Source organism: Chiroxiphia lanceolata, chromosome 21 (genome assembly GCF_009829145.1).
Source record: "Chiroxiphia lanceolata isolate bChiLan1 chromosome 21, bChiLan1.pri, whole genome shotgun sequence".
Lineage (NCBI taxonomy): Eukaryota > Metazoa > Chordata > Aves > Passeriformes > Pipridae > Chiroxiphia > Chiroxiphia lanceolata.
Window position 1 is genome coordinate 10785326 of NC_045657.1, and position 13015 is coordinate 10798340.

General features: G+C 49.9%; 1 protein-coding gene across 9 annotated transcripts in view; it reads left to right on the top strand.

The window, feature by feature from the left end:
* Positions 1-9992, top strand: part of ZNF618 (zinc finger protein 618) — a 161759-nt gene extending 151767 nt beyond the window's left edge. For all 9 annotated transcript variants that reach the window (XM_032708158.1, XM_032708160.1, XM_032708152.1 and 6 more), the window contains one exon: positions 904-9992. In XM_032708158.1, the coding sequence (XP_032564049.1) occupies positions 904-2417 (1514 nt within the window). In that variant the 3' untranslated portion in view covers positions 2418-9992. The remainder of the gene's footprint in view (positions 1-903) is intronic.
* Positions 9993-13015: the final 3023 nt, after the last annotated feature.

Below are 13015 nucleotides of genomic sequence, written 5' to 3' on the forward strand. Positions count from 1 at the left end.
TGTTGGATGCTTCACTGGAGCAATTGCTCTTAAAATAACAGTCTCAAAGAAGAGAACCAACTCACAACAGTGGAAAGATGTTCTCCTGTGGAGACAGGCTGGGAGAGCTGGGGGTGTTCACCTGGAGAAGAGAAGGCTCCAGTGAGACCTGAGAGCCCCTTCCAGTGCCTAATGAGGCTCCAGGAGAGCTGAAGAGGGACTTGGGACAAGGGGCCTGGAGGGACAGGACAAAGGGGAGTGGCTTCCCACTGCCAGAGGACAGGGTTAGATGGGATGTTGGGGAGAAATTGTTCCGTGTGAGGGTGGTGAGGCCCTGGCACAGGTCGCCCAGAGAAGCTGTGGCTGCCCCATCCCTGGAAGTGTCGAAGGCCAGGTTGGACAGGGTTTAGAGCAACCTGGTCTAGTGGAAGGTGTCCCTGCCCATGGCAGTGGTTGGAACAAGATGGTCTTTAAGGTCCCTTCCAATCCAAACCAGTCTGTGATACTATGATTCTATGTCCATTTTTCCATCTGGGCTAAGCTGCGACCATCAGCCTGTAGACATGAATAGCAAACATGATTATAACTTACCTAGGCAGTTCCTCATTGAGCAGCACTGAGGTGCCATCAGGTGAGGTGCCATCAGGTGAGGCACTGGACTGGAAGTAGTGTGGGCTCTGTCTGTCCCCACACCAGAGACACCATGCAGATAAGCATCTTGCTGCTCTGAGCAAGAGCTTGTCCCTCGAGGTTCCTTGTCCAGAAACCTTGGGGGAAACAAATCCAGGGTTGGAGGTGTCTCTTCCATCATCTGGGCATGTTCCACCTCTTTGGGGTCTCTGTGGATTGTTTTGTGAGTTCCTCCTCTCCAGTTGCAGAGGAGCTCATGCAGTGCTTTCTCGCCTCGCTTGTGTTTCCCTGCAGCATCCGCGAGCGGCTCCATGGGGAACAGCGCGATCCCGGAGAAGGAGCGGCAGAACATCGCCGAGAGGCTGCTGCGGGTGATGTGCACTGACCTCGGGGTGCTGAGCGTGGTGAGCGGGAAGGAGTTCATCAAGCTGGCACAGACCCTGGTGGACAGTGGGGCTCGCTATGGTGCCTTCTCTGTCACCGAGATCCTGGGCAATTTCAACACACTGGCTCTGAAGCATTTGCCTCGGATGTACAACCAGGTGAAGGTGAAGGTCACCTGCGCCCTGGGCAGCAACGCCTGCCTGGGCATCGGGGTCACCTGCCACTCGCAGAGCGTCGGCCCCGACTCCTGCTACATCCTGACCGCCTACCAGGTGGAGGGCAACCACATCAAGAGTTACGTCCTGGGAATTAAGGGTGTAGACATTCGAGACAATGGTGATTTTATCCACCACTGGGTGCAGAATGTGCTGTCGGAGTTTGTCATGTCGGAGATCAGGACGGTGTATGTCACAGACTGCAAAGTCAACTCCTCGGCGTTCTCCAAGGCGGGCATGTGCCTGCGCTGCTCGGCCTGTGCCTTGAACTCGGTGGTACAGAGTGTACTCAACAAGAGAACACTACAGGCTCGCAATATGCACGAGGTGATCGAGCTCCTGAATGTCTGTGAAGATCTGGCAGGATCCACGGGCCTCTCAAAGGAGACCTTTGGTTCCTTGGAAGAGACCTCCCCCCCGCCCTGCTGGAACTCGGTCACCGACTCCCTCCTGCTTGTCCACGAGCGCTATGAGCAGATCTGCGAGTTCTACAGCAGGGCCAAGAAGATGAACCTCATCCAAAACCTGAACAAGCACCTGCTCAGCAACCTGGCAGCCATCCTGGCTCCAGTGAAACAGGCCGTGATTGAGCTGAGCAATGAGAGCCGGCCCACCCTGCAGCTGGTCCTGCCCACCTACGTCAAACTGGAGAAACTGTTCACTTCCAAAGCTAACGATGCTGGCGTGGTCAGCAAACTCTGCCACCTCTTCTTGGAGGCACTGAAGGAGAACTTCAAAGTTCACTCGGCACACAAGGTAGCCATGATCTTAGACCCTCAGCAGAAGCTGCGGCCCGTCCCGCCATACCAGCATGAAGAGATCATTGGCAAGGTCTGTGAGTTGATCAATGAGGTGAAAGAGTCCTGGGCAGAAGAAACAGAATTTGAACCTTCAACCAAGAAGCCTCGTGCAGCAGGGGAAGCCACAACAGCTCAGGAAGAAGATTGGTTCGGGAAAAATGAAGTCTATGATTATTTGCAAGAACCTCTCTTCCAGGCCACCCCTGACCTGTTTCAGTACTGGTCGTGTGTTACCCAAAAGCATACAAAACTAGCCAAGCTGGCCTTTTGGCTCTTAGCAGTGCCTGCTGTGGGTGCCAGGAGCGAATGTGTAAATATGTGTGAGCAGGCTCTCTTGATCAAAAGGAGACGGCTACTCAGTCCAGAAGACATGAACAAACTCATGTTTTTGAAGTCCAACATGCTTTAAGACTGTCTGTTAATTAAAACAAAACTTTAAAACACTGTTCCAAACAAAGAAAAAGAATTTTAAGTTCTAAACACTGTGGACCTCATTATGAATGCCCCTGGAAACCAAGTGCTTTTTTATATATATATAAAAATATAAATATATATAAAATTAAGTTTGAAAGGAAAGCTGAGCACGGGAGAGAGACAGCCCTCTGCCAGGAACGTGCTCCTTTCCATAGATAGTGTGTGGACTTGACAGACTTTCTAATGTTTTCAAGTGGGCAGACGAATGGGAGGCTGATGTTCTAAAGTCTTCAGGCAGCTGAGATCTAAAGTGACTTGAAGTTTCTTTTGTTTCTCCTCCACCCCACCTTTCCTCTTGTCCCCTGGGCCATCTTGCCATGGATAATCAGACTCCATTGAACAGACCAGTTCTGCACTGGACTTTGCTCCTTTGAATAACTGTACACCTTGAGGGCACTTGGCTGAGGCCTTCCTGGCACCTGGTGCACGTATCAGGGCAGCTGTGTTCTACCAACACTGGGACCTTTAGAAATCAGGGAAGGGAGACTTGAAGGTTTTTGGGTTTGAATTTTATTTTTATCCTTTTCATATATGCTTTTTTCCAAAAAACCAAAAGTTACTCTTCTGCCTCCACTCCCAGTTTTGAGTTTAATGTGGTAGCTAGTGATTATAAGTTTGATTTCAAACTAAGAGGAATGGTTTATGGCAGAAAATGTCTGTCATTGTAAAGTTTCTTGGCTTTATTTTTCTACAGCAGAACTTCTTTTCTGCACTGCTGGTGTTAATTAGCTTTTCTGTGAATTTTGTGCATCAGGCATTCTCAGACTTGTTCTAGAGTAGCCCATTTGCAATTAAATAGTATCCTTATGGGAACCACAGCAGTTGTTTATACAGAAAAGCCTAGAAACCAGGAAAAGTGGTGACAGCACAGATGGCTGTGGGCCACTAGTGAGCTTGTCAGGTCTGCCAGAGAACCGTTTTACCTGAACTTTTTTGTTTAAAAGTGTCTCAGTTACACACAAACCAACCTTCCCAATGCCAAGGACAAACCAAGGTGTATGATTTTTCAGGGGAACAAAGCTCATTAGTTTTGTCAAACTGGGGTTTGAAGGAAGCTTAGAGAAGTGCATGGGCTCAAAGATCATTCTGAATGTAAGTGCTCCTGATTGAGTGCAAAGAATATCTTCCCATTTTTATTTGGAATGGTTTCCTCTAGTGGCACGAATGTCTTTTTGATACCTATAGTGCATTACACTACTTGTTCTGTTGCTGACTCGTTCTAGCTAGGAAGGCCACGGGCCCTGAAACGTTCCCATGTCCTGGCTCACCCCAAATGCAATTGGAGATGATCATAACCCAGAGCCATCTCAGTCACTCTGCTGTCCCCCAGGGCCAGTGCTCTGTGGTGTTTCCTGCCCACAGGCACAGCTCCTGCGTCTCTGTCAGGTTTGGTACCTCTTGGACAATACCCAGCCTCTGGTGCCAAACTGTTTTTCACCACTGGGACTGATATCCTGGAGGAGAATGGAAGCCAATTGTGATTTTTTCAGTAGTCTCTCCTGCTTCCAGGAGCTGCAGTCCCAGTGCACAGGAGGGTCAGGAGGAGGGACTGGCTCAGCTGGAGCCCCTCAGCAGCACGAGGTGTTTTCTGGTGGCTGACAATGCAGGGGAGAAGACTGGGGGGCCTCTTTGATGTACTGCTGTTGACCAGATGTTAAACCAAGATCCCACCTGCCCATCTCTGGCTGTAAGAGAAGTTGCACGTTCCAAGACATGAGAAATAGCAAACCAAATCTCTCAGGCTTTGTGTGTAGATGCCCTGAGCCTCTCAGGCACTGACACCTGCACTGGCACGGGACTCAGGGACACAGTTCGGGTGCTGCAATCTTCCCCAGCCCAGGGTCACTGAGGATAGCTCTTGGCACCCAGCTGTCTTCCGTTGGCTTGAGTCTGGGTTGACCTCTTGGCACTGTTACTGGCATCAGGGCAAAACCAGGTGTCTCCTGAATGTTAAGTCTTGCCTGTGGACATCATACAGCCTGCCACCCCACTGCCAGCTGCACGTGAAGAGGACCTGCCAAGGCAAAGGCACTTGGGCATCTGATTTCCCTGGCAGTGGCTAATGGAGGTGTTGGTTATAGGGCCACCTTTTCTTCTTGCTGGTTTTCTTTTCTCCTCTACAACTCCTGCCTGCCCAGCCACCAGCTGGGCCCGTGGTGACACAGCTCTTGGCACTTCCGTGGCAGGAGAAGCCTGTTTGAGACAAAAATGAAGTGTCAAACAGAAGCCCTAAGTGAGATTCGTGCCACTGACAGTGAGCTGTGTGAGCTGCTGGGCCCACAGGTACCTGACAGCATGAAAACTTGTCTAGAGGATGATTCCAAAGCAGGATTAGCTTTGGAGGCACCGAGTGTGTACCACACAGCTCATCTGGTGGCACAAGGACCGGGATTTGTAGTTATTTCTCCTAATGGCATGTTACACCTTTTTGTGTGGTTCATCAGAGACCCTGAGAGCTCCCAGGCTCTTTGATGCTCAGGGGAATGTGCAAAGTCCTTATATTCCTTTGGAAAGGCAGTTCCAGCCCCCAGCACTCCTTTGCAAGGGACAGATGGATGACTTCAGTGGGATTTGCCAGCTGGGGCTCATTGTACTCTCTATCTGTGAGGCCTTGAGGGTGGGAAGCAGGCAAGGCAGAGTCAGCATGGGTGTAAAGCCCTGGCGTTGAGAATTGGGTAAATTGCAGTCCTCTGTGCCCAGCAGATGGAGCAGGACCATGGCTGCATAGCCACCCTGACCTCCCAGCCATCTCTCCTTTCCCTCCTCACACTGTGGTTTTGGCACCAGGTCTGGAGTTTTCTTACTGTGCTGACCAAAGAGAGGGATGGACTGGCCCTCTCCCCCATCCCGATAACTGTCCTCTCCAAGGCAACTTGGGCTGTAGTTGCACTAATGATGGTTGTTAAGCGAACATACCATGATATCGGGTAGATGCCATTCTCCCAAAGACTAAAAATCTCAACTTAGCTGAAAAAGCAAGATGGAACCTAAGACCTGAATTGGAGCAATCTCCTCCAGAACTCAGACTAAGAAGCTGTAGCTTTTCATGACTCCTAAGCGTGGTTACTGGGTGTTCAGCTCAGAGGAGCTGTTCATGCTGTGTCTGCTCCCAGGTTCCCTTCTGTCTGGTACTCTAGACTTAATTAAAAGCAGAGAAATACATCTGTAGCACAGGTATTTACCCTAAATGCCAAGCTTTTGCTTCTGTTCCTCCTTCCATCTTCAAGGCTTGGATTCGCATTCTAGGGAGCAAAAATACTTTACCAAGGTCTGAGTTCTGGAAGCCCTTCTTTGCCAGGTTGCTCCAACGCAAACTGCTCTGTTCCTGCTCTGTGATGCCTCGGGATGTGGAGCAGCACATGCTGTAGGGAGCACTTCCCATCCTGGGCTGGGAGGCTGCAGAGGAGAGACTGATTTTGGCCAGAGCTGTCATGAGGTTCTGCCCCCTTTGAGCTGGGAGAAGTCCCCAAAATTGGGATCATCCTCTGGTAGGTCATGTTGGGATTTTGCCTTCTGCTTCTTGGTTTCCTTTACTCACACTAGAGAAATGTGTTGGGATACGGAAATGGGGGGGGGGGGCATCCAGGCAGTCACTTGTTCCTGCTGCTGACTCTGGGCCTGACCTTGCAGACTTCTCTTTCTGACTTCCCAGTTGGCTTTGGAAGGGTTCTGACCTTCAGGCTGGGGGACAAGCACCAGCAGATGAACTGTCAGAGTGAAGGGCCTTCCAGTCCTGTCTGAAGATCCTTGTTACTAGAAAACAGAGTGGGATACGGAGGCAGAGATCTTCAGGAGATTGTTTCTGTGTGAATGCAGCAGCCAGAGGGCTATGGAGCCCAGATTTGTTTCCTGATCTGTCCCCTCCCCATGTCTCCAGGAGCAGGCAGTAGCTGTGGTCTGACCTGCAGGATAGGCTTGGTGTCTTGCACCTGGGTCAGGTTCAGGTGGAAGTGAACTTCCTTTTCTGTCCAGTCTCTCTGTCTGTGCTGAGGAAACTGCTTTGGGTATATTTGAACTAGTGAATCTGGAAAACTTCCTGTGAAAGCCAACGGTGGGCTCAGGTTTTGTCTAATTCAGTTGTTCATTCATTGCTGTTTAAACCAGTTTAATCTTGAGCTAAACTGGTTTGAGCATCCACACAGACCACCTGCACTGGTTTATCTGCGCTTGCTGGGCAGAGAACACGTCCAGCAGCAGCTCAGGGAGTCATGACCTTTATGTGAATTTTGCAAATGAATTTGCAGCAGATACTCTCAAAGCTTGGGAATGACTGAAAATAGCAGGGAGATACTTCTGGAAATGGCTTGAGCTCTAGAGGTGAGCTCAGCTGGTGCTAATAATGCCAAGGTCACGGGTTTGATCCCCGTACAGACCATTCACTTAAGAGTTTGACTCGATGATCCTGGTGGGTTGCTTCCAACTCAGAACTTTCTGTGATTCTAAATGATGGTGGTGGAGTTCACATTGTTCAGTGAGATGGCTCAGGGGGTGGGATGGTTTTTCTCCAGCTGTCTGCAGTAACCCAGTTTAGCACAATTCCCACAAATGTTTGTTTTGGTGGCTGAGTCTGCTCAGCTTCACCCAGTCTGAGGGGCCAGTTCCACTCTGGACCCTGCAGCAGCCCATGGTGGACACTGGAGCGGGGACTGCTGCTCTAGGGGCACCAAGTTACTGATGAATCAAACAACACTAAAAGAGCAGGGCTGGGAGTGCTGCTCTGTGCTAGGGAAAGGCTTGGATCTCTCATGGCACCTCTGGCTGAGGGAGAGGCAAGGAGCTCCTGTGAGCATTCCCACAGGAAAGGACTAGTTACGCCCTATGGAGTAGTTACGAATAAAGGGATGAAAATAAAAAGACACTAAAGACAAGATTCTTGGAAGCCTCTTCAGGGAGAAGAAATCTATTCACCTGGGAGGAGTTTCCTAGGGGAATGCTTTTTGAGCTTTGTCAGTGAAAGCAAGGCTGCAGGCTGCACAGCTCCTGGAGTTCGCTCCGTGGGGAACGAGGCTGCTCTGGACCTTGCTGAGAGAAAAGGGACTGGATGTAGGGGTGGAAAAAAACAGTCCTGCCCAGAAGATCTTCCTCCCCATTCTCCCATTCCTCAGCAGCACCAAACCCTTCCCAGCACTGCAGTATATCCATCAGCCAGGTTCCAACAAGGACGGAGTTGGCGGAGGAAAAAACACCAGTTGAGGAGCAAATGTCTTGTCAGCCCTTGCACTGCCGAGGTGGAGAATCAGGCTGGGGGACAGTGTTCAATGTTTTGCTGCTTCTGCTGTGCGTTTTCTGTGCTACACAGTGGTCTTGAATCTGTGGGATCCATTGGGAACGCCCAGAACCATCGGCTGAGCCCCAGTGTCCCATATCAGGTATCTCTGAAGCTGTCACTCTGTAGCAATAAGATCTCCCTGTTCCCGCTGCGTGGGACCTGTCCCCGTGCCACAGGTCACCATCTTCCTGGGGCTTCTGAAGTGTCACTGAGCAAACAGTAAAGCCCAGCCCAGCTCTGCTGGAACAGCCCTCAGGCCTGGGGGAGAGTCTGCCTACGCTAGGCCAGAAATGGTGAACCAATGACAGTGGGTTGCCCTGAAATTTAATTTTATCTACTGAATGTTTGTGTGATTTCCGCTTCATTTCAGTTCTAGTTTGGCTGGTTAGTTGTGTTTTTACTCTTGCTGTTACAGAGTCCTTTGTTTATAACTTGAGGGAGTTTTGCTCGCATGTACAATGGTGTATCCATAGACCCTTGGGGTTTCCTGATCTGTAGGCAGCTGAGTTGGAATTTTTTAGAGTATCTTCTAAAATGAGGCTCTAAATGGCTCATTGATGCACAACATCAGCCAGTGAGTGGCAGGATTTGACTGGCAGGATTTTCTTCTCCCGTCGCTGTGGCATCACTGACAGTGGGACCCAGGTGAGCAGCGCAGCCTTAATGTTGGGTATATTTTAGGGTGGAGTTGATGACCACAGGCATGTCCAACCCTTGCTTTTTACAACCAAAGTTCCTTAAAAAGACATTGCCAGCCTCATCAGCCTTGAATCCTTGTTCCCATCGCTTGGGGGTTCTGGTGGTGGTCTCTGCAGTGTCTGTGCATAGGGCGGGATTTTTTTTCCAGTGGGCTGTGGGTGGAGAGGAGGGAATATTTTCCCCTTGCTGTCTATGGAGAAGGATCTTTCCACTCAAGGAAGGAGTCATGTGTTCTGGAAGGAGCAACAGTCTGTTTTCCATGGTCCCTTGAAACTTAGTGGGACTTAAACGTTATTTTCTTTAATTCTTTAAATGGAAAACTGGTAGTGGATGAACTGAACCCTTGGTGGCAGGTGACAGGTCCCGGAGTAGCACACACCACCCAGGCCGTGATGATTGTGGTCCACGCCGTAGCCAGACAGTGTCATGGTGACAAACCCAACTGTGGGAGATCCCTGTTTGCAGCCAGTCTGAAAGGAGAAGCTATTCCTCGCCCATACGTCCGTTTTCCCAAACCTCCTCTGGAGGGGCTGAATTCTTGTTGTTTCATCAAGCAAAGATTAACTTCTCCTGTCCCTCTCGCCCTCCCTCCCTCAGTAACTCGTGTGCATTTCCCTCCTTTCTGTAGATGCAGATGTTCTAGGCAATACCACAGACGCGCCCGCGGCCCCGCCCGTGAGCGCACTCATGTCATCTTAAAAAATACAAAAAAAAATATACAAAAAATATACAAAAAATATCTTTTTTAGGCCAGAGTTTTCTACAGGTATTAATGAATATTTTTCTTAATCCTTATAAGTTTTATGTGTTTAATATTTCTTAATACCGGTAGCATTAATTTATACTTTTGTAGCAACACAATATTTTTATAAACCGCCACCGCTGGCTTTGTCTTCATAACGGGAAACGTGCGGGCAGCTGGCCCCGCGCTGTACCATGTACTGTATTTAAAAGGTTATCTAATGTCACACTTGCTGTGTTAATAAACAAAACAAAACCTGTTTGAAGTCTCATGTATTGTTGGTGTGGATCAAATGACTCACTAGAGAGCAATATTGCACGGGGTTGAGTTGCTGATTTTCATTGTGATATACAAACGCTTGAGGCCAACTCAAGTTCTGAGGTTGTTTTTTTTTCTTTTTAGGATTTTTTTTTGGTTTTGGTTTGTTTGGTTTGGTTTTTTTTTACAGCTAAATGAATTCAGTGCTGTTTGAAACTTAGACTGACGTCAAATGAAAAGGATTATTATAGAAAAAAAAAATCAAGGTGTTTAAATGTTGCTGTTTTTACAAGTCTGTTGCTGTCTGAATGGAAATATTCCACAGGAGAGAAGGAATAGTTCCACTTAGCTTCCAAAGGGGCCGAGCACTCCAGGCCAGAGCTCGGTTATTTGGAAATACCTTAGAGACATGTTTCTGCAACATTCTTTTCAGAGTTGATGCCAAGGCAGAAGACAAACTGTAACTGTAAGAAAGCATCCGTTGCTTGAGGATTTTCATGTCAGTGTTGTATTTATGGTTTTACAATAAAACAACCTTTAGGAAAAAGAAAAGTGTCTGAGCTTTTCTATTTTTCAAGCACATGATTGGGACATTCTCCAGGGCTGATGTCCTGCTGTGAGGAGGGAGAACATCCGTGGAAATGACCTGGATCCCAGCAGTGGTCTCTGGTGGATCTCGTGGAATCGTGGAATGGTTTAGGTGGGAAGGGACCTGAAAGATCATTTCATTCCACATCCCTTGCCATGGGCAGGGACACCTTCCACTACCCCGGTTGCTCCAAGCCCCGTCCAACCTGGCCTTCGACACTTCCAGGGATGGGGCAACCACAGCTTCTCTGGGTAACCTGTGCCAGGGCCTCACCACTCTCACAGGGAACAATTTCTCCCCAATATCCCATCTAACCCTGCCCTCTGGCAGTGGGAAGCCAGGTGAACTTGGCATCCAGAGAACTCCACACTGGGCACCACGAGCCTGAGGCACCCAGCGCTCCCCAAAAGCACTTCCCGGAGCATCCCTTCAGTTCCCAGCGCCATGAGCTGCTCCTCCCTCACCGAGGAGAGGTTTGTTTGTAGCAGGAAGGGCCCTAAACCCCGAGGGCAGCTGGGTGGTTTGGGGGCTGCGCCCGGGTGTTGGTGTTCACCCCACCAGGCAGGGCCAGCTCAGCTGGATTTCCCCTCTGGAGCTGTTCCAGCTGGTGCTGGGCAACCTGGACTCGCAGGGCCAGAGGGTTTCACCTGTACCAGCAGATCCACCTGAGGGCTTGATTTCACCCCAGGGGAACAGGGGCACTGGGTGGGCACTGAGCGGGCACTGAGCAGCCTCCCTTCTCCCCAGGACAAGGCTCTTGGCAGCTGTTTGTAGTGGGAGCCAAAATGAGCACAGAAATCTGGGCTCAGGTTATGACAGGCTTGACCTGCACCAGGATGTCCCAGAGGTCCCAGAGATGTGCTGATGAGTGGGGCACTGCTGGTTCTGCATGCAGGGGCTCACTGATGCTCTCTGGAGCTCCAGGACCCACCTCCAAACAAACCAGAGACCACCAGGAATTGTTCCAAGTGGAACAAGTACATAGACCAGGACTCAAAAGAGGCAGTCAGGCCTTAACACTGGAAAATCCCAAGGTACAATGTCCATCACCCTTCATGTGTCTTTTCCTTTGACCTGTTTTGATGTCCTCTGGGTTTCTTTAACCTTGCACCCACCACTCTGCAAAAAGCAGGCAAAAAACCAAAACCAAACAAAACCACTGTGCTACAGAATTGGGAAATTTGTAGTGAATTTGTTAGTTGGGAAAAAACAAAACCCAAAGACATGGAGTGACAATGAGTCTGGCCATTGGATAAACTCTTGGCTCTTGATCAAGTGTGAAGATAAGCCAAAATAATAAGTACAACTATCAGCTTATAATGGTAAGAATGGCTGTGGCTTTGCAGGAGGTTTGCAAAGGGATTTTAGTAAACAGTCAGAATAGATGCCCTCAGGTCCTGCCAGACAGGGGTTGGGATTTGTTTGAAAATCTACATACGTAAAGTGGATAATGTAAAGCCAGGATGCCCAGCAGAGGGGAGAATGGTGCTCCTTGGCACACCAGTGGCTCCTGGCACTCAATTGTCCTTTTTGCTAGAGCCATTTAAAAGGCTAAAAACGATTGCTAATGGGAATGTAAGAGGCTTAAGCTAATCCTGCCGTGTTTCCCAATTCTCTAATTTCTGCCCTAACAGGTCACAACTACTTTAGCTTTAGCAATAATGGAACTGGTAGCTCCAAATTCAGGCTCTGCTGGAGGTATTCCCCAGTTTCCTCTCATCTCAGAGGGACTGATGGATCTAACAAAGCTGATTGAACTCACCAGCTCTAATCTGAGCTTCAGCAATTTCCCTGGAGTTTTGTTCATCCTGAGATCCTGTATATGGGAACAAAGAGAGGAGCAGGGAAAAACAGCCCAGGTGTGGCAAGAGCTCTGTACCAGTGTGTGTTTGTGGCTGGGGGTGGGGGGGAGTGGCCCTGGGCCCTCATAATTTTAGTTGAACATCATGACCCACATCATGTCATGTAACATCTCAGTTCTTTTAGTTTCCTCTTGGTGCTTCTCCATCACCCATCACTGCCAGGGCAGCTGCTCCCTAAGGAATGGTGTGCTGGGAGCTGAGGGGGGGTCTCACTGCCCTCAGTGGGATGGGCAGGGCAGGCCCAGAGGTCGTGGAGTCAGATCATGGGACAAGCTCATGGCAATGGGGCAGGTCTGAGGTCCAGCTGGGAAGTCAATCTCCAAATCTCCAGGATCTGGAGAGGGTATCCAGGGTCTCAGGATCTGGAGAGGGTGTCCAGAGTCTGACACAGCCCAGCAATGACTGGGCAGTTCCGTAGGGATGGGACAGGGTGGAGGTCCAGCTGGGAAGTCAGGCTGTGGTCAGAGTCCAGGTCAGTCAGAGGTACAGCATTGCTCAGGGCAGGGGCTGAGGGGCCAGAGCTGAGCTGAAATGGGGTCCTGGGCCATGGGCAGGGAGTGGAAGAAGCAGCCCAGGTGAGGCTGGTCAGGGCCACCAAGACATATTAGAGCTCTCAGGTCCCTGAGACGCTCAGGCTGTTGAGTTGGACAAATGCTCCTTCTCCAAGCTCCTACTCTCTTGTGAAGTTCCTTGCTGGAGATTCCCTGTGGCTCCTGAGGCAGGGGAGCATGGGCCAGCTGCAGGACTCCTTCTCCTGGCAAGAGCACCCCCAAAACAGTGAAAAACAAGAAACTGTGAACATGAGATCAGTTTTAAAAGACATTTAATAGCAAAATATTGGCAGTGCAATGGGCAGATGTGACTGGTGGTGGCACAGCTGGCACAGGGTACCCGGGGTGCTCCCGGGGTGGGCAGTGAGCTCTGCACAGACAGGGGGCTGCTCTGGCAGGGTCCTGCTCCCAGTCCTGCTCTGGGATAGTGCAGAAGGAGGAATTAGAAGCCCCAGCAAAGTGCAGAATTCACAAGGCACAGGGAGGTGCACAGTGCACAGGAATGGGAGCCACCAGCCTGGGAAAGCTCCTGGATTTGAGCATTTGCTCCTGCTTGGCACAGA